This window comes from Tamandua tetradactyla, chromosome 4 (assembly GCF_023851605.1).
Source record: "Tamandua tetradactyla isolate mTamTet1 chromosome 4, mTamTet1.pri, whole genome shotgun sequence".
In the NCBI taxonomy this organism is placed as follows: domain Eukaryota; kingdom Metazoa; phylum Chordata; class Mammalia; order Pilosa; family Myrmecophagidae; genus Tamandua; species Tamandua tetradactyla.
Genome location: NC_135330.1, coordinates 76,043,663 through 76,062,540, shown reverse-complemented (window position 1 = coordinate 76,062,540; position 18,878 = coordinate 76,043,663). Strand labels below are relative to the sequence as shown.

The following is an 18,878-nucleotide window of genomic DNA, read 5'->3' as shown; positions in this document are numbered from 1 at the left end:
AGATATTAAGGGTTTAGGGTCCCATTTTGTACCTCAGAAAAAGAAAAAGAGGACCTGAAATTACTCATTGCATTTGTGCCTAGTAGTGGCAGGTTATTTTGATTAGACAGTTAAATGGATTGAGGTGCATGAGAGTGGGAGAGGGAAGGGGCAAATGGAGGGATAAGGTGTACTGCTACTTTAAAATTATGCATGCATGGCCCTGCCCAGGTCCCTCCCCCTGCTTGAGGCATCAGCTGGAAGCCTGAGGAGCTCAGTTCCAGGCCGGCCATCCAGAAGAGCGGCTCTGAGTTTCAGGTAACCAAGTGTTTGCTGGGCAGAATACTTTACTTGGGCACCCAAGACCTACTTCCAGCCTTCCTGCTGCCCAGGCCTATTTGCAAAGAGTAACCCCAGGTTAGCACAGCGTTGCCAGGCAACGAGGGGCCGGGATCCTATAGAAGAGCCATTTGTCACACTGAGGGGACTAGTCGGAATGCAATAAAAAATGGTAACTCAGCTTATTTATCAGTACAATTACTTACACAGTATTAGGGGTCCATATTTAACCTACAAATACAGTCACATGAGGAAACACTAAGACAAACATTTGCTAAATATTAAGGCATAGGACAGACAGATGGTGTTGGGTTTCTAATCAGCTTAAAGTTGATTAGAGCTTAAAGTTGCAGCACATGCTGGGATGAGGGGGAAAGGTCTAAAGTGCTTTGCCAGCTTTATTTCAAGCATCTGCACCTTAGCTCTGTGTTACAACCCGCAGCACAGGTGTAAAGAAAATCTATACAATTCTTTACCTCGTTAAATAGAGTAGATAGTGCTAAATCCCCTGGGGAGGGGTAACACAACCTGGAGTTACTGCGTGGTGAAATATACAACAGGTTGTCCTGTGAGTTTTTAAAGAGCTTGATAATAAAATCAAGATGTTTACCAAAAGACTGAGTATTTTACTCTCTAAGCAATGTACAACAAAATATATTTTGAAAAGCTCAGTAAGGTTTCTTGTCAGGGGCTCTAAGCTCTCATGCTTAGGATGAACTGAAGTTTTAAAGATATAGCTGCTTTTCCTTGACACTTTGTGTTTTTGATTCACAGACACACCATCTGCTACCATATCTTCATCACTGCTAAGATCATGGTTGGTATTTCCACAGTGTGAGAACATGCCTGCAGTTTCCTGAAAATGGAGTCTCTCCAAGTCACTTAAAGCACTGTGCTTTAAAGTGTTGCTGGAGAGAAACATGGGCCTTTTTATTTATTTAGGAATGTTCTATCAGGAGGAGAACACTTTTTTATGAACATGAATTGCCTGCCTTTTTCATCGGGCTTTGGATTCTTGTTTCAGGTCATTGAAACGTTGATCTTTGCCTATTTGGCTTCCATCTCATTGGCCAACGCACAGGGCCTTTTCCCAAGACTTGAGAATGTTGGAGCTTTCAAGAAAGTTTCCATCCTGCCAACCCAAGCGACGTGCGGACTACCAAACCGAAGCACTTTTTGTCACAGCTCTACCGCTGCTGCTGACAATATTCGGTTTTGTACCCAGAGGGTCTGCATTCAGGATTGCCCATACAGGTCCTCAGCCCCTACGTACATGGACCTTTTCTCAGCAGGCCTCGGGAGCTGCATCACAGCAGATAAGAATAATCTGCGTCCCGACTCGCCTAAGGATTCTACAAGTTTTATTTTTGGAAATCATAAGAATTGCTTCTCTTCCCCCCCTCCTTCAAGGCTGGCAGCATCATTTACTTTAGCTGTGTGGCTGAAACCTGAGCAAGGAGGTGTAATGTAAGTAGTTCGGTGGGTGTAAGTTTTCTAGGGTCCTGGAAAAGTGGTAACGGGAGATTATTGCAACTTGCATTCCGAACTAGAAATGCAGCCTACCGCTTCAGGATGCATGCGAGCCAAAGCCTACTTCTACATTAGTCTTGCCTATTTGAGTTTGCAATCCAAATGGTTTTTCACTAAATTTTTAATTTTTTTTTCTTCTTTCTATGGCTGAAACCAGCCACTAAAAAGCATGGAATGGAATGGTTTCGTTTCAGGAGGACATGTTCACACCCAACTCATTTTATTTCCTCGCAGTTTAGCTAGTTGGTCTTAAGCCTTCAGAGACTGAACCACTCTTGGTATGAGGTTTAAAGTGCAGGGGGCTGTAATACAGATAAGTGACATTTTCAAAGTCTTGGTCTAGATTTATGTAAGTATCCCACCTCCACTGTGTATAATATTACGTGGATAGCTCTCTGAAGGTGAGGTCTTACTTCACAAAGAAAAGATGTTTGTTTGCCATGGGGAAGAGAGTCAATAACATGAGTTAAATAAGTGAATACTACTAGATCTCTGAAAAGATCCAGCTTTGTCCCTTTCTCTTGTGTGTTTTCATCTTAAGATCAGTTGGGAAACAGGTAGGTGAGGATGAGAGATTCTCTCTTGAATCAGGAAAAACACATTTAATGAATTATAAATGGGACTTCCTTACCAGCATGTTAACTTATTTAATCACCTGTCCTTTAGTCTGTAAGTCTTCTCTCAGGCTGCTGTAATAATAAGGCATTTCCCCTAAATGTTTAAAGACAATCTGAGACATTTTAATAGGCAGGACAGTTTGGAAGCATTTTTCTTTTATCTTTTTTCCTTATCTTTTGTCCTCCTATGGGGCTTTTAGCCTTTCTCCTGTGATATTTTCTTCTGTGTGAGAGAAGAATATCTAAAAACTTGAAAAATAAGCCAGAAAAGCAAATATGACTTTCATGTCTTTGGTGTTTAGTTCCAGTTTGCCAAGTGACAGTTGGCATAGTTTCATTTTTGTTTCAAACTTTGAGTGAAAATAATCGCAATCCCTTATCCCTATTTCTATATCTCCCCTAAAAGAAAACCCTGTGTGAAATGCCTGTACATCTACTCAGTTGATGTAACTTGGATTTGGTATATATAAGACAGAGGAGGATTTACAGACGTGGTAGCACATGGTTTATGTTTTTGAGAGTTCCTTGTAATCAAGGTCATTTCCATTCTCAAAACTAAAATGCCTGTGGGAATTGGGGGAATTTTGGGGTGTTTGTACTAGATAAGTAAAACCAACAAAGCATGGATTATCCAATTATTGTTTATCCAGGAGCAGAACAAATCCAGTTCCTAAATATTTTGCTACCTGCCTTTTCACATTTATTATCTACCAAAGCTAGAATGTTTACAAGCAAACAAAATAGCAAGGAAGATAATCAATAGCATATTAAGAATTGCTTCTTCAGTAAGCTTGGGGAAATAAGTCTGCATTTGGTAAATGCATTCTTGGGTGATGCTCAAATTCTTACTTGTGAAGAGTTAAACTCAAGAAAAGTAAATAAAGGGGAACTCATCTTTGATTGTTTAAGACCTGGAGGCAGGGAATAGAGACAGTTTCCTTCTGGTGACTGAACAATATCCACTTATTGAAGGGTTAAAGAAATACACAAAATTTATATAAAAGTTTATTTCTACTTTATATAAAACCATTATATCATCTAAACTATCCACTAAGTTGAAACTATGTTACTTTCAAACTTTATCACTGGATATATTTACAAAATATACTAAAATAGTGATAGTAAAATAGGGACTATTAAGTATCCTCTTGTTTTTACCTTCCAGTTCAGGGAAAGAATAAATTCAAATAAGTTTTTGAAGAATGTACCCTTTTAAGGAAAATTTTAAAACATCTCAAGAAATAATTCTTGGTTGGCCATATTTTACTTTTGCCTCTTGGATATTCCCTCCTCAATTTGAACACTCATGCATCATTTTTTGAGTGTTTACTACGTGCCGGGCATCAGAAAACTCATACTTTAATGGGGAGATGGGTGGATGGGTATTATCACTGTGTCAAGCTCAGTGTGTTAAGTGAGCACATTTGAGGACCCCTTCACCAACCTTAGACAAGGAGAAGGGCTCCAGAAAGGACACTGTCATGGGGAGAAGTTGATGCCAGACTTGAGTAGGGGGTAACCAGGTGAAGAGAAGTCTCCAGACTGCTCCGGTGCCTAGTGAAATTCTCGTCCCTGGGATGCACCACTTCTTGAGTTCTTGTATGTGAGAGTCAGATTGGTAAACATATTTGATAGCATATTTGGTAAGTGCTAACAGTTAGTGTTACTGATATTTCTCTCTAAAGGAATATAATTCATATAAAAATTACATAGAATGTATTTTAAGAGAAACAGAAAAAATAAAGTGCCATATGCTTGTGTAAATGTTTCTGGAATGTGTGCCACTATGATATTGTCAGAAGTAATTTATAAAATAATTAGGTAGCTGGCCTGCCTCTAGATTTAGAACGTCTCTGAACTTTCTTCTATTTTGTCAAAATATTCTTTCACTGTGTTCTGAGAAGATGGATGACCTCTCTTCTGAGGTTATTGGTGTTATCTCAGAGCCTCAGTTGGACTGTGTCATCACAGAGAGCTGACCAGTCACCTTGTCTACGTTGATTTTGGCTTCTGGCCTGTGGGGATGGGGCAAATAGAGTTTGTAGCTCTCCATTCTCCATTTCATCATAGGGATTAAATAGAGCAATTCTGACTGCAGGGCTAGCAGTTTGGAGCCTTCTATGGACACTAAATTCTCTTTATTTGAAAAGAAAAAGAAAAAGAAAGATGTGCGCTGGTGACTTGATACCCAAGTGGGATGTAACATGTTGTGCTGCTTCCTTTGAAAGAGATAGCAAAGGAACTAATGAGCCAATAGGCTGAGTGTTAGTTTTGCAGAATGATTCAGTCGCTTTCTATCATAAATCTCTAATGAAGGGTGTTGAGGCTCTGGGGAATATATTGTAAATAAGAATTCTATTTTTAAATAAAAGGGCTTCTTCATTGGACTAAAGCTGGGTTTGTAATGACATTGAGCACTTATTCACAGTGCACCATTTTGAGTGGAATTTGGGGTCATTTTAACACCACTGTAACTGCACAATGCCTTACCATGTCTTTTGGTTGGATGCTGACCTTTTCTCTTTTTTCTGGTTGCTTCCTAAGGTGTGTTATAGAAAAGGCAGTGGATGGGCAGATTGTGTTCAAACTTACAATATCTGAGAAAGAGACCATGTTTTATTACCGCACAGTAAATGGTTTGCAGACTCCAATAAAAGTAATGACACTGGGGAGAATTCTTGTGAAGAAATGGATTCATCTTAGTGTGCAGGTGAGTAAAATAAAAAATATTTAACATTTGGTTAAACACAAGGATCTATCTTCCATTCCCTTCTTTAAATGGCTTCTACTCACAAACGTGAAGTGATATCCCTTGGATTTCATGTGCATGTAAATGACAACTAAAGAAAAAAATTATTTAAGTGATCTAACGGTGCTTCTCTTGATGTACCAATATACCCCCTGCCCCACTCAAAAATTGCTGTAAAAACTTCCATAGATGCTTAAATACAATGCTTAATAATATCCTCAGGAAATTTTTGATTTATTTGGTTGGTGTATTTTATTTTGATCAAAGAAATGCATAAGGGCTCTTTTGGTATTTAGTACTAATTTAACTAGTCATGGCAATTTTAAAACCCCTGCCTGTTTTTTGCAGCTGTCTTTTCTTAGATAGCATCTAATGATGTGAATAAAATTTGGCTTTTGCATTAAAAGGCTGACCTTAGAACTAATGAACTTTATACTTCAGACACTCAAAAGGTGTTATATTATTACTTTGGTTGTCAACCACAGTTTGTTTTAGTCTTAGAAACTGCTAAAGGCTGAGATAGCTGTGAAATGTCTGGTATTTACAGTCCCCAGAATAGAGGCACAGTTTCTCCTTTTGTTTTTTGGGGGCACTGGAAAGGCCATATGCAGCTGTAAGCGACCCCTTTCTTTCCTACCAGATGTACTGCGTATCCCAGTTTCTTAGGTAGGCTCTCACTTGAGAATCCAAACTAGGGTCCACACAAACCTCATTTCCACTAGAGGATACTTGTGTCCTCCTTCACTTATGGTTTTTATCTCTGATTTCTCACATAGTTTTGCTCCTGAAATGGGTAGAGAGTGGGCTTCTCAGAAGCTCTTGAAAATTATTTGGCTTTAAAGTCACTGACAGCATAGGTATCATTGTTCATGATTTAAATACACTTTGCACTTATCTCTGTTCTGCCTGATTATAACTGTGAAATTCTGCCATGTTTTGGCAAGCAGTGCATTAAAAGCCTCAGGAAAATTTCAAATATAAATGCAGAGAGGTAAGCATGATTGATTTTCACAGGAAGGCACTGACAGAGTAAGATTCAATCTGTATGTAATGTTGTAGCTATGCAGAGCTTTTCGTTAGGACATGAGGTTAGCAAGTGTAGGCAGGTAGCAGGGTTCTCGTGTCAGCAAGGGTCAGAGGATGTACCAAGGTGTGGGTACTGTTTGACATCAGGCCCCCTCTGTAGCACAGGATGGTTTGAATCTGCTAGTGCCAACCTCTCTATAAGTTCAGTACTTACCAGCTACAGGACCCATTTGTTCTATATCTTGTAGTTGTCCATTCCATTCGGTAATCAGTGCAACAGAAGTGGGTTATAATGTTAAAAATGTGGTAATAGGTAGGAATTGTTAAGGAAAGGGAATCAGCAAAAAATGTCAAGTAGATATGTTTGTGCCAACAGTTAAAAACATTCTTTCAACTTATCTTTATTTTGTCTTATCTGTGAAACTGTGCTGTGTTTTGGTAGGCAGTAGTACACTGAAAGCTTACAAAGAAACTCTAAAATCTAAATGCGAAGAGGTAAACATGACTGAATTACTCTCCTGGGAGGAAAATGCTCTTAGAGTGCCTATTGAAATCAACATTATCATTTCAATCTGTGTCATAGATGAGTCATTTCTTAGTTTAGACAAAATTTCTTTATAAATCTTGAAATCTACCTTTCTTTATGGAAAGGTCAAAGTACTTATGACTTAATGAGACTGCTGTACATCATAACTGTTTGACTATCAAGAGAAAACTTGTCCTTTCCAGTTTGTGCACTTCTATTTATTTTTTGTGTAAGTTTTCGACTATTCGACACTTCATATTAAAACTACAGGATTGAGTCATAAAACATTGGAAAAGCCATTCAGAGCAGTAATTTATTCAACTGGCATTTGTTGTATGATTTAGTGATACATAATAATATACATACTCTAAATATAAGTATCTGGGTCTATTCAAAATGAAAATTCAAGAGCAGCTATTTACTCTAAAATGGGGGTCTTTCTAGGGTACCTTTTAATTGTATAACAGTCTGAACACATTTAGAAAATTATTGAATTCACAATAATTCGTATTAAAATTGTTTTACAAGGACTGGGTTAATGCTTTAAAATCATAAGATGTAGTAGGAATGACAAGAGATTAGGAGTTGGGAAATCTGATTCAGGTAATGTAACTCTGTGGTCTTGAGAAGTTCACAACTCAGTTTCCCCATTTATGTAATGAAGGGATTAGATGAGATAAGCAAATGAAGCCCCTTTACATAAAAATTTTAAGTAGCATGAGGAGGGAGGCACAGTATGGGAAGCTGATCGTTTGTGTAGGGTTATCTAGATAGAAAGTAGCCGAGTCAACCCCATTAGCTGACCGTCAGGCTTGTGCTTTTTACTGTTTCACCATGCTATCTGATATTTACGCAAAAACCATCTTCGGTAGACGTTTATGTCTAAGGATTGGACAAAAGCAGCTTATTACTCTTCCATTGTATAGCTGCAAAGAGCGTATTTTAATATAAAACATAACTTACTGTTATATTTTTCCATAATGCCTCCAAACTCTGATTTTGGAATTAGGGACTTACATCATGCTAGGCCTAGGATAGAATGCATAATCATTCATCTGGCTTAGTCAAATTTATTTAATGTGTATGCGTATTCTCACCTAACCTACAATATGGCCACAAATCAATGAGTTTACATTGTGTATGTGTGTGTGCGTGTGTGTGCGTGCATGTGTTTATGTGTATAAAAATATGTATGCATCTCTACTCATGGAATTGTCTTAGGAATCAGAATTTAATTTACATAGTCCTGGCGACATAGATTTAATTAATATACATATAACCTTACACCTAACCTCAGACATGTCACCTCTATATCAGTTTCATTATCAGCAAAATAAAAAGTCTAGTATTTCGAGTTCAGAGAAAAAGAAATGGACTTGAAATAATTTAATCCCTGTGCAAAAAGATGGCAGGTATAGCCAGGTATACTGAATATTAGAGGTCTAATTTCCTAAACAAGAAACACTCAACATAGTTATAGTAATGGATCTAAAAGTTTTAATTTTAGAACTAGCATTTTGAAGCTTCAATTTGTTGGAAAATGACTAGTTTTTAAATTAGTATTCGTTTGAGGACTTGAATCTGACACAATTGCCAATTTCAGTTTCAGTTTGAGGTTTAATATATTGGCTATTTCAAATTATATCACGCTGAAATTCTTTATGTCTTTTTTTTTGTACTAAAACTGGAAAAAATCAATTCAGATTTTTTATTATCAAATAGGGAGCGCTGATAACCATAGCGGATTTTTAGGCTTAACTTTTAATATTGAGTCAGCACATGCTTAGTTTTTATAAGAGATCTTTTTTTTTGGCATTCTTTGAAAAAAAGTCTGTAAAAGGATTTTACGTTGGCCTTTTGTTATGGAATGGTAGAGAAAACAACCAGGAAATATATTAGCATTTAGTTGCATGCCATTTAAAGTAAAAAAATCTCAGAATTCCCTATTAAAATAATTTTCCCTTGAGAAGTTCCACATATTTTACAGGACAAATATTATCAAAGAATCATCAGTACAGTTACCCTTCTAGTAATCATGCTGAAATGCACTAAAACAATTAGTAAAATTTGAAGCTGATGCTACCAAAAACTGATTTAGCCCTGGGGCTTATTCATTCCATGATGTCATCTAGGCTATTTTGAAAGCTTCTTGATTTGAGGACAATGCAAGAGCCACAGAGGGTTCCAGCTACACATGGTGTGAAAAAGAGCAGTTGTTCAAATCTCATACCACAAATGGAAAAATGCATGATTAAATACAATTTTAGGGATCAATAGATGAATAATAGTAGTTTCATAGTCATACTTCGTTCATGAAATATGTTCTTTTGATTTATGCATTCAATCTGAAAAAGGAGAACTATTGACTGTTCAGGAGAAAAAGAAAATGCAATTTAGCCAACATTTGTTAGAATAGATAAACCCAGTCTTTCAATTAATCTCCAGAGTATACTCATGTGCACACTTTATAAAGGCATTTCTATGTCCCTATTGATTGAGGGAACATAAAACATCATGCCGCATTAGGAAAGCTTCCTCGTTCATTTCAGTAAGCTCTATGTCCTAGAATTCTCCCAGGAACTCCACTTTCAGACTTTGCTCAAGAAATTCTCGGTCTGTATTATTCCTTTAATCATCTTCATTATGTAACTGTAACTATACACACACACAAACACACACACAGGTATGTGTGTGGAGTGGGTGTGTTAAACATTATTTGTGCAAATCTTTCTATATGCTCCCATCTGAGTGTCATCCAAGTTAGCTTGAATAGTTTTAGTTATTCAAAACTAAGGGATATCAGTGCATTTTAAATGAAGCTTTTTAGAATTATCAGCTAAAAAAATGATTATAATAGCTGCCATTATTAAGCACAGATTATGTATACTGTATTAAAAAGTGCACATGCTTACTTTTTTAAGTGCTCATAATAGCTCCATGACATTGGCTCATATCATCCCCAATATACAGATGAGAAAAATGAGGCTTCAAGAGGTTAAATGACCTACCTAAATGTACACAGTCTCAAGTCTCTTTGACTTAAAACTGAAAATAATAAAATACCATGAACCTATTCGACATGAAGAGGTAGGGAGTATTTGGTGTTCAAAGTTCCCCAAATTAAAAAAAGCATCAAGAACTGAAAAGGCAGGGCAAAATATTTATAATACTCCACCTATGTACATGATTTAAAAAAATCGTTAAAATCAGTATAAAAAACCATATCACTCATTGATGCAAGTGGTTTAAATGCACAACAGAATGGAATTTTAAAATGAAGTTCTGCTCGATATCTCTATGGTTTATGGCAGTTGGGCAAAGACTACAGTAACTTAAAGGAAGAACTTTTCCCTTAAGCCATCCTGATCACCAGAACTATTCCATACATGCTTCTATCATCATCAGCCTTGTGATGATAAAGTATTGACAAGAAGGGGATTCTTCCTATTTGAATATGGAGAGAGGTAAAACCATCTACATGAAAATTAATTATTGCTTTTACATTTTTGCATCTGGATTTAAAGTATGGTATTTAGTGAGAAGGCAAGGCCTTAATTGTTAAGCCTAAATTTGTTAGCTTGCACTGTAAATACAAGCATGTAAAGACAGTGTCTGATAAAGTGCTTTGTAAGTCCCTTCTCTGATGGCGCTATGGTCTATCAGGAGGAAAACACAATCAAATAATCTCACCAGCAAAAGTAAAATTGTAACTGTCATAAATGCTCCGGAATCATACTAAGAACAAGTTGATCAAATCAATGAGGTCGAGGAGACTTCCTTGAAGAAATTATGCATTCTAAAAATGTATAGGAGTCAACCAGTCAGAGTAGGGAAGAACATTCTGTGCATGTAAAGTAAACATTATGTGCAAATGCTCTTTTGCTAAAGGGAATAGTTTGCCTATGAGAAAACAGAATGCCAGTGTGGCTGGAGTATAGCAAGCACAGCAGAGCGTGGTATGAAAAGAGGCCAGAGCAGGGGGAAGAGAGCTGTGTTTTGAAGAACTTTCTTGGCACTGCTAAAGAATCTTTCAATGAGACTTTAGAAATATTTAGAAATGTTTTAAGTACGGCACAGGTGAGGTAGGGAAGGAGGGAAAATCTGCGACATGAACAGATTATGTTTTTACAAAGACTCCTTTTTCTGCAGCGAAGGAGATCAGGGTGTCTGAGGACAAAAATGGATGCAAAGAGCTGTGAAAGTCACTCCTGCAGTCCGAGTGAGTGTAATTTGTACATTGTTGGCAATAACAGATACGGAGAGAAGTGGTCAACTCTGAGAGCTGTTTAGGAATTAAAATGGAAGGAATGTGGCCAAAGGTGTTGATGAATTCCAGCTTTCTGGCTTGCTTACCTGCATGCATAGTGGTTTCATTTGTCCAAACAGAAACAATGGAAGCAAATCAGAGTTTTGGTACCCATCACATGACGAATCAGACTTTAGCTCGGGCAGTAATTCTCAAGTATAGAAGTCTTTAGAGTCACTGGACAACTTGAAAAACTATGTTTATGCCCAGATCCCCTTGTGACTTCATTAGTTTGGGGTGGGCCCCAAGATGTATATATGTGTGTGTGTGTACATATGTATGTATTTTCTCCCCAGGTTGGGAACCATTGAACATTAAGCAAAACTGAAAATGATCCTTTTTTTTTCCTTCTAGATTATACAGTACCTTTTTTTTCAGGGGTTATTTCATGTGATTTTTCAGAAAGGAAAATGAAAACGCTATATGGAAAGTAAGAGCTTGTCACATATACGTAAATAATTTTTAAATATTCATTTTGTTTCTTTTAGATTTGACCTATTCCTTCTTTGGTTTAATAGTTATCTAAACTTGTGTCTTGAACATATGCCTTTATTATGCATCCAGAACAATACAGCTGCTTGGAATTCTTTTGAGTGTTGCCTTTTAGAGAGATAAATACCGAGGGAAGCAGTATGGGAAAATAAAACTATTTAAGTCCATATTTAAATAAAGTCATATTCTCCATTCCATTACCAAGTGATACATCCCATAGGCCAAACCCTGCCCTAGGTTATACGTACTCTGTGCTTTCTGACATGAGTGGGAATTGCTCATGTATAACTGAAAGCTATCAGCCCTTTGGGCACAAAAATGCCTACCCACAAAAAAAGCAGAAATAATCTGAGTCTTATTATATTTGACTTTTAGGTGAAAATAATATACTATAAATGACAATTCCATTAGATAATATAGATTTTTAAAAGCAATGGCATCAAATTTTAACTTACTCAAATTTGACAAAATAACCGTAGTGGTATTTTCAGATGAGAGATTGTTGAAATAAATAAGTGGACATTGGCAAATACGCTTCTCTGATAGTAGTTTTCTATTATAGTGGTATATTTATAATAAATGTACATTATGTTTGTGTTTATTTACCTTTTGTTTAAGTGGTAACTTTTATAGGGATAAGTTGATAGTCTGCCAGATTCTGGCAGAGATAAATAATCGCTAAATTCTTGTTCAAATATCAATTTCTACGTGTAAATGTTAATTTATTCAGAGTTTGCCTTAGATCTTGATTGGCGGTGTTTCCAAAAGAAAGCTCTTACTGAACTTAAATTTTTCCTATGAAATTCCTGATAAAATTCAGACTTGTGAAAAGCCAGCACTGTAATGTGACATGTGGGAGAATATGATCTTTTTACCCTCATTAGGTACACAAAACTTTTGGGGGATATTTGATTATGTACTAATGGTTGATGACAGTTTCCAAATTGACTGGATTATGAGCCAGTGAAAAACAGGAGACATCTTTTGAAATAAAAAAAACAACATTGCCGCCCTGTGTAATCCTCTAAGCTACTTTTTTCAACTGTTTTCATCTAACATATGATACATTTCTTTCTAAGAAATTCAGACTCCCTACTCTTACTGACACATTCTATTTTCATCTCTCATGCATTGCTTACATTGCTTACCTATTTCTCTCGCATAGAATTCCTTTCTGCCTTCTCTTCTTCCCCTGTCAAAGAACAATCAAGTGCTTGCTTCAGCTGTACATATACTCAAAATGGAATGATACAGAGAAGATTAGCATGGCTTCTGCACATGGATGACATGCAAATTCATGAAGCATTCCATAGCTTTTGCAAAGGTGGTTCAACACAAGAAAATCCATCAACGTAATAACACATTAACAAATTGAAAGGGAAAAATCACATGATCATATTGACTGATGCTGAAAAAGCAATGGACAAAATTCAGCATCCTTTCCTGAAAAAACAACAAAACAACACTTCTAAGGGTAGGAATCAAAGGAAACTTTCTTAATGTCATAAAGGGCAAATATGAAAAGCCCATACAGCAAGCCCTGCAACCCCTGCAACCTGCACCTCATCCTTGTGCAGACATGCATCCGCATCCCTATACCCATGGATCCCCTTCTGTGAAGCCTGCACCTGTGCCCCACCTACCCTGTGCCCTGATCTCTGTACCCTAAAACCCACACCCTGATACCCATGACCCCCACGTTCTGTGAGCCAGCCCACAACCTGTCTGTGCACCAGCCCCTGCACATCTGCACTGCCTCCCCCCATCCACCTCCTGCTGTGCCTTACCTCTGTGTCCCCCACACCATGTCCCGCCCCTGTACTCCAGGGCCTTCCCAAGCTATACCCTACCCCCGCAGCCCCCACACTGCCCTCTTACAACCCTGCACCCTGCACCCCACACTCCCGGGCATCAGTGTAGTGCCCCTAAATCACACCTGTCCCTGCACCACAACCCCTCACTGCACAGCTGCACTCTGTCCCACACCCTGCATCCCTCCCCATACCCATCCTGCAAATACAAAACTTTAGACTACTGAAGTAAATCAACTTCCAAAGTAACCTTATCAAGATAATTACATGTCTTGAAGCTAAGAGAGGACCACTACGCATTTCAAAATGCAGAGATATATAGACCAGACTAATGACCAAATTAAAACACCAGAGGAAACAGACTTTGGAACAACTAACCAAAGATTAACTCTAATAAATACAATCAGTGGGTTGGCTGAATGACACAAAGGAGATCAACAAGACAGTGGAAGAGCATAAAAAAGAATTGGAAAGATTAAATAGAAAAATACAGATATCACAAAGATTAAAGATGCTGTAGACCAAATAAAAAACATACTAGAGACACACAACAGCAGATTTGAAGAGGCATAAGAAAGAATAAGCAAACTAGAGGACAGAACAATTGATTTCAAACATACTAAAGAACAAATGACAGAAAAGATGAAAAATTTTAATGGATAACAGGGAAATGATGAACAAAATGAAGTGCACAAATATAAGAATCATTGGTGTCTCAGAAGAAGAAGAGTAAAAGGCAAGGAAGATTTCTTGAAGATATTTTTTTTTGAAACTTCCCAAGCCTTATAAAAAACATAAATATGCAATTCAAAGAAACTAAATGAACCCCAAATAGGATAAATCCACATGGGCCTACTCCAAGACATATACTAATCAGTCTGTTAAATGTTGACGAGAAGCAGAAAATCCTGAAAGCAGCAAGAGAAAAATGATCTACATTTAAGGGAAACCACGTAAGAATAAGTTCTGACGACTCAACAAACACTATGGAGGTGAGAAGGCAGTAGTGTGATATAGTTAAGGTCCTGAAAGTGAAAGACTTCCAGCCAAGAATGCTGTACGCAGTGAAATTGTCCTTGAGAAGTGAGGGAGAGATTAACATTTTCACAGACAAATGCTGAAAGAATTTATCAACAAGAGACTGGTCCTACAGAAATGCTAAACGGAGTTCTGTCAGCTGAAGAAAAAACCCAAACAAACAGAAATGACAGGAGAGGGACGTCTGGAGGAGGGCACAGACTTGAAGAGTACCAGTAAGGGTAATGTAAAGGATAAGAGAAAGAGGGAAAGGCATGTATAGGTCTGACAAAATCTGAAGGATAAGATGGTGGGTTCAAAAAATGCCTTTACAATAATAACTTTGAATGTTAATGAATTAACTTACCAATTAAAAGATACAGATGAGCAGAATGGATCAAGAAATATGATTCAGCTGTAGACTCATTTTAGACCCAAGGATGCAAATAGATTGAAATTGAAAGGATGGAAAAAGATGTTCCATGCAAACTGTGACTAAGAGAAAACAAGAGTAGCTATACTAAATAATAAAAAAAAAGACTTTAAATGTAAAGACATTGCAAGAAACAAAGAAGGACACTACGTATTAAGAAAAGGAACAATTTGCCAAAAAGATATATTCTGATTTGCTAGCTTACAGACTGCAATATACCAGAAACAGAATGGCTTTTAAAAAGGGGAATTTAATAAGTTGCTAGTTTACAGTTCTAAGACTGAGAAAATGTCCCAATTAAAACAAGTCTATAGAAATGTCCAATGAAAGGCATCCAGGGAAAGATACCTTGGTTCAAGAGGGCTGATGAAGTTCAGGGTTTTTCTCTCAAGTGAGAAGGCACATGGCTAATATAGTCAGGGCTTCTCTCTCAGCTGGAAGGGCACATAGTGAACACAGCATTATCTGCTAGCTTTCTCTCCTGGCTTCTGGTTTCATGAAGCTCTCCGGGAGGCATTTTCCTTCTTCATCTCCAAAGGTCACTGGCATGTGGACTCTCTGCTTCATGGTGCTGCAGCATTCTCTGCTCTCTCCGAATCTCCCATTCTTCAAGATGTTTTCTCTTTATAGGACTTCAGAAACTAATCAAGACCCACCCAAATGGGTGGAGACATGCTTTTACCTAATCCAGTTTAACAACCACTCTTGATTAAACCACATCTCCAGGGAGATGATCTAATTATAGTTTCAAACATACAATACTGAATAGGAATTAGAAGAAGCAGCTGCCTTTACAAAATGGGATTAGGATTAAAGCATGGCTTTTCTAGGGTACGTACACTATTTCAAACCAGCACAAGATATAGCAATCATAAATGTTTATGCTCCCAACCAAGGAGCTCCAAAGTACATGGGGAAAACGTTGGCAAGACTGAATGGAGCAATAGATGTTTCAGCAATAACAGTAGGAAACTTCAATACAACACTCTTCTCTATAGATAGAAAAACCAGATAGAAGATCAACAAGGAATTGGAGAACTTAAACAATTTGATAAATAAATTAGACCTAACAGACATATATAGGTTGTTACATCCCAAAACACCAAGATGTACATTCTTCTCTAGTGCTCATAGATTGTTCCCCAGAATAGGTAATATCCTGAGGCACAAAACAGGTCTTTATAAATTTTAAAAGATTGAAATTATTTGAAGTACTTTCTCTGATCACAATGGAATGAAATTAGAATTCAATAACCACCAAAGAATGAGAACTGTCACAAATATACGGAGATTAAATAACACACTCTTAAACAACCAGTGAGTCAAAGAATAAATTGCTAGAAAAATTGGCAACTTCTGGAGATAGATAAAATGAAAATACAAAATTTTGGAACTTATGGGATATGGGAAAGGCAGTGGTGAGTTGGAAATTTAATGCCCTAAATGCTTATATTAAAAAGAAGAGGCGGGCCGCGGTGGCTCAGCGGGCAAAGTGCTTGCCTGCTATGCCGGAGGACCTCGGTTCGATTCCCGGCCCCAGCCCATGTAACAAAAACAAAGAAACAAAATACAATAAAACAAGAAAATGTTTAAAAATGTTTCCCTTTCTTCCTTCCTTCCTTCCTTCTATCCTTCCTTCCTTCTCTCTGTCTTTAAAAAAAAAAAAAAAAAAAAAAAAAAAAAAAAAAAAAAAAAGAAGAAAGCAACAATCAAGGACTTCACTGCTCACCTTGAGGAACTGGAGAAAGAACAGCAAACAAACCCCAAATCACATAGAGAAATAACAAAGATTAAAGCAGAGTTAAATAAATGGGAGAACAAAAGAACAATAGAATCAATGAAACTGAAAGCCGGTTCTTGGAGAAAATCAATAAAATCAATGGACCCCTAGTAAGACTTGACAAAGGAAAAGAAAAAAGGAGAAAGGATGCTGTGTCAGTTTGAATCTGTGGTATACCCCAGAAGAGCCATGTCCTTTAATCTTCATACAATATTGCTGTCTGGGAGCTTTTTGATTTTTCCATGGAGATGTGACCCACCTGATCTGTGGGTGGTAACTTATGATTAGATTATATCCATGGAGGTGTGTCTCCACCCATTCAAAGTGGGGTTGCTTACTGAAGCCCTTTAAGAAGGAACCATTTTAGAAAGAGCTACAGAGCCTGCATGGCCTGAGACCTTTGGAGATGAACAAGGAAAATGCCCCCAGGGGAGCTTCATGAAACAAGAAGCCTGGAGAGAAAGCTATAGCAGAATGCTACCATGTTTGCCATGTGCCTTTCCAGTTGAGAGAGAAAACCTGAACATCATTAGCCTTTTTCAACCAAGATGTCTTTCCCTGGATGCCTTATATTGAATATTTCTATAGCCTTGCTTTAGTTGGGATATTTTCACAGCCTTAGAACTGTGGACTTACAACTTAATAAATGCCCCCTTTTAAAAGCCATTCAATTTCTGGTATACTTATTGTGGCAGCCAGAAAACTAGAACAGATTTTGGTACTGAAGGTGGGGTGCTGCTTAATAGTTTGCAAATGCCAAACATGTTAGAACAGCTTTTTAAATGCATAAGGGGAAGATTTTGGAGGAGTTATGAGGAGCTTAATAGAGAAGGCCTAGAATGCTTTGAAGATACTGTTGATAGAAATGTGGACTCGAAAGATATTTCTAATAAGGCCTTAGACAGAAATGAGGCACATGTTATTGCAAACTGGAAGGAAGATGATCTTTGTTTTAAAATGGAAGATAATCTGGCAAAGTTGACTAGTGGCTTTGGCTGGAAGGCAGATTTTAAAAGCCATGAACTTGGCTATTAGCAGAAGAGATTTCCAAATTAAATGTGGAAAGTGCAGGGTGATTTCTCCTTGCAGCTTTTAGTGAAATATGACAGGAAAAAGATAAACTGAGAATTGAACTCTTGGCTACAAAGAAACCAGAAATTGATGCTCTAGAAAATTCTGGGCTTCCAAGAAGCGAGACCCCAGAGAGTGGTGCCCCATGTGAGGATTTGTCCAAACATGGAACCAGTCAGTCACTTCAGAGAAAGCTAGGATTGGAAATGGAGTTATCCAGGAAGGATTTATGGAAACTCCTGCTGTCTGATGGGCATGATTTGAAACTACTGCATAGAAAACTAATGAGAATGTTGAGGGATCTGTATAAAGAGAACCACTGCCAGTTGCGACTGAGAGGGACAGAGAAGGGACACCTGGAGGAAAAATAACTTCAGAGACAGAACTATGGAAGCTGAAGTCTGAAGTCAAAATGCCTCAGGCTAGGAGAGCCGACCCACCCAAGCATAAGCACTGTGGAGAGTGTGAGTTTTCCCTGAAGGCAGAGGATGAGTCTTCTACCTGATTGTAGTGGAAGAGTGATACTGCCTCAGGCCTTAGAGAGGATGGAGCACATTCCTTGGGGATTAGGGAGAACCTGGCTGCCACCACATGGAGGGGTTGAGCGTGTGCTCCAGAGATAGTGGAGCACACTATCTCTGGGTGTGGACCCAATGCTTGGAGAGGGTGGAGCTGAGAAAAAGGTGGTCTCCCCAGTGTTCCCCAAGGTTGCATTCAGGAAAAGGTGGACCACGGCATAGGCCCTTGGAAAGGGTAGGACTGCTGCCTTCTTAAGCCCCGAAGATAAATGACTGTCAGAGTTTGAAATCTAATGGAGTTTGTCCTGCAGGTTTTCAAAACTGCTTGGGTCTGGTAACCCATATTTTCCTTCCAATTTCTCTCTATGGAAATGGAAACATGTATCCTAAGACTGTCCCTCCTTTGTATGTTGGCAGCAAATACTTGTTCTGAGTTTTACAGGTCTAGAGCCAGAGGAGAATTTTGCCTTAGGACATACCATGCCTGTAACTAACTTTGATGAGAGTTTGTACTGTTTCTGACTCTGTACTGTATTTGTTTTGTTACTGAAATGGTTTAAGGCTTTCTGATATTATGATGGAATGAATGCATTTGGAAAGCACATGTCTTTTTGAGGTTCAAGGGGTGAAATGTGCTGGGTTTGAATTTGTGGACCCTAGAAAGCCATGTCCTTCAATCCTCAT

General features: G+C 37.9%; 1 protein-coding gene and 1 non-coding gene across 2 annotated transcripts in view; both read left to right on the top strand.

The window, feature by feature from the left end:
* The first annotated feature begins 244 nt into the window (after positions 1-244).
* Positions 245-18,878, top strand: part of USH2A (usherin) — an 844,952-nt gene continuing 826,318 nt past the window's right edge. Inside the window, exons 1-3 of the mRNA XM_077157816.1 lie at positions 245-297; positions 1,093-1,785; positions 5,010-5,175. Coding sequence (XP_077013931.1) covers positions 1,292-1,785; positions 5,010-5,175 — 660 coding nt within the window. The 5' untranslated portion in view covers positions 245-297; positions 1,093-1,291. The remainder of the gene's footprint in view (positions 298-1,092; positions 1,786-5,009; positions 5,176-18,878) is intronic.
* LOC143681867 (U6 spliceosomal RNA) lies at positions 12,775-12,881 on the top strand. The gene has a single exon (XR_013174919.1). It is a non-coding gene; the product is annotated as a U6 spliceosomal RNA (small nuclear RNA).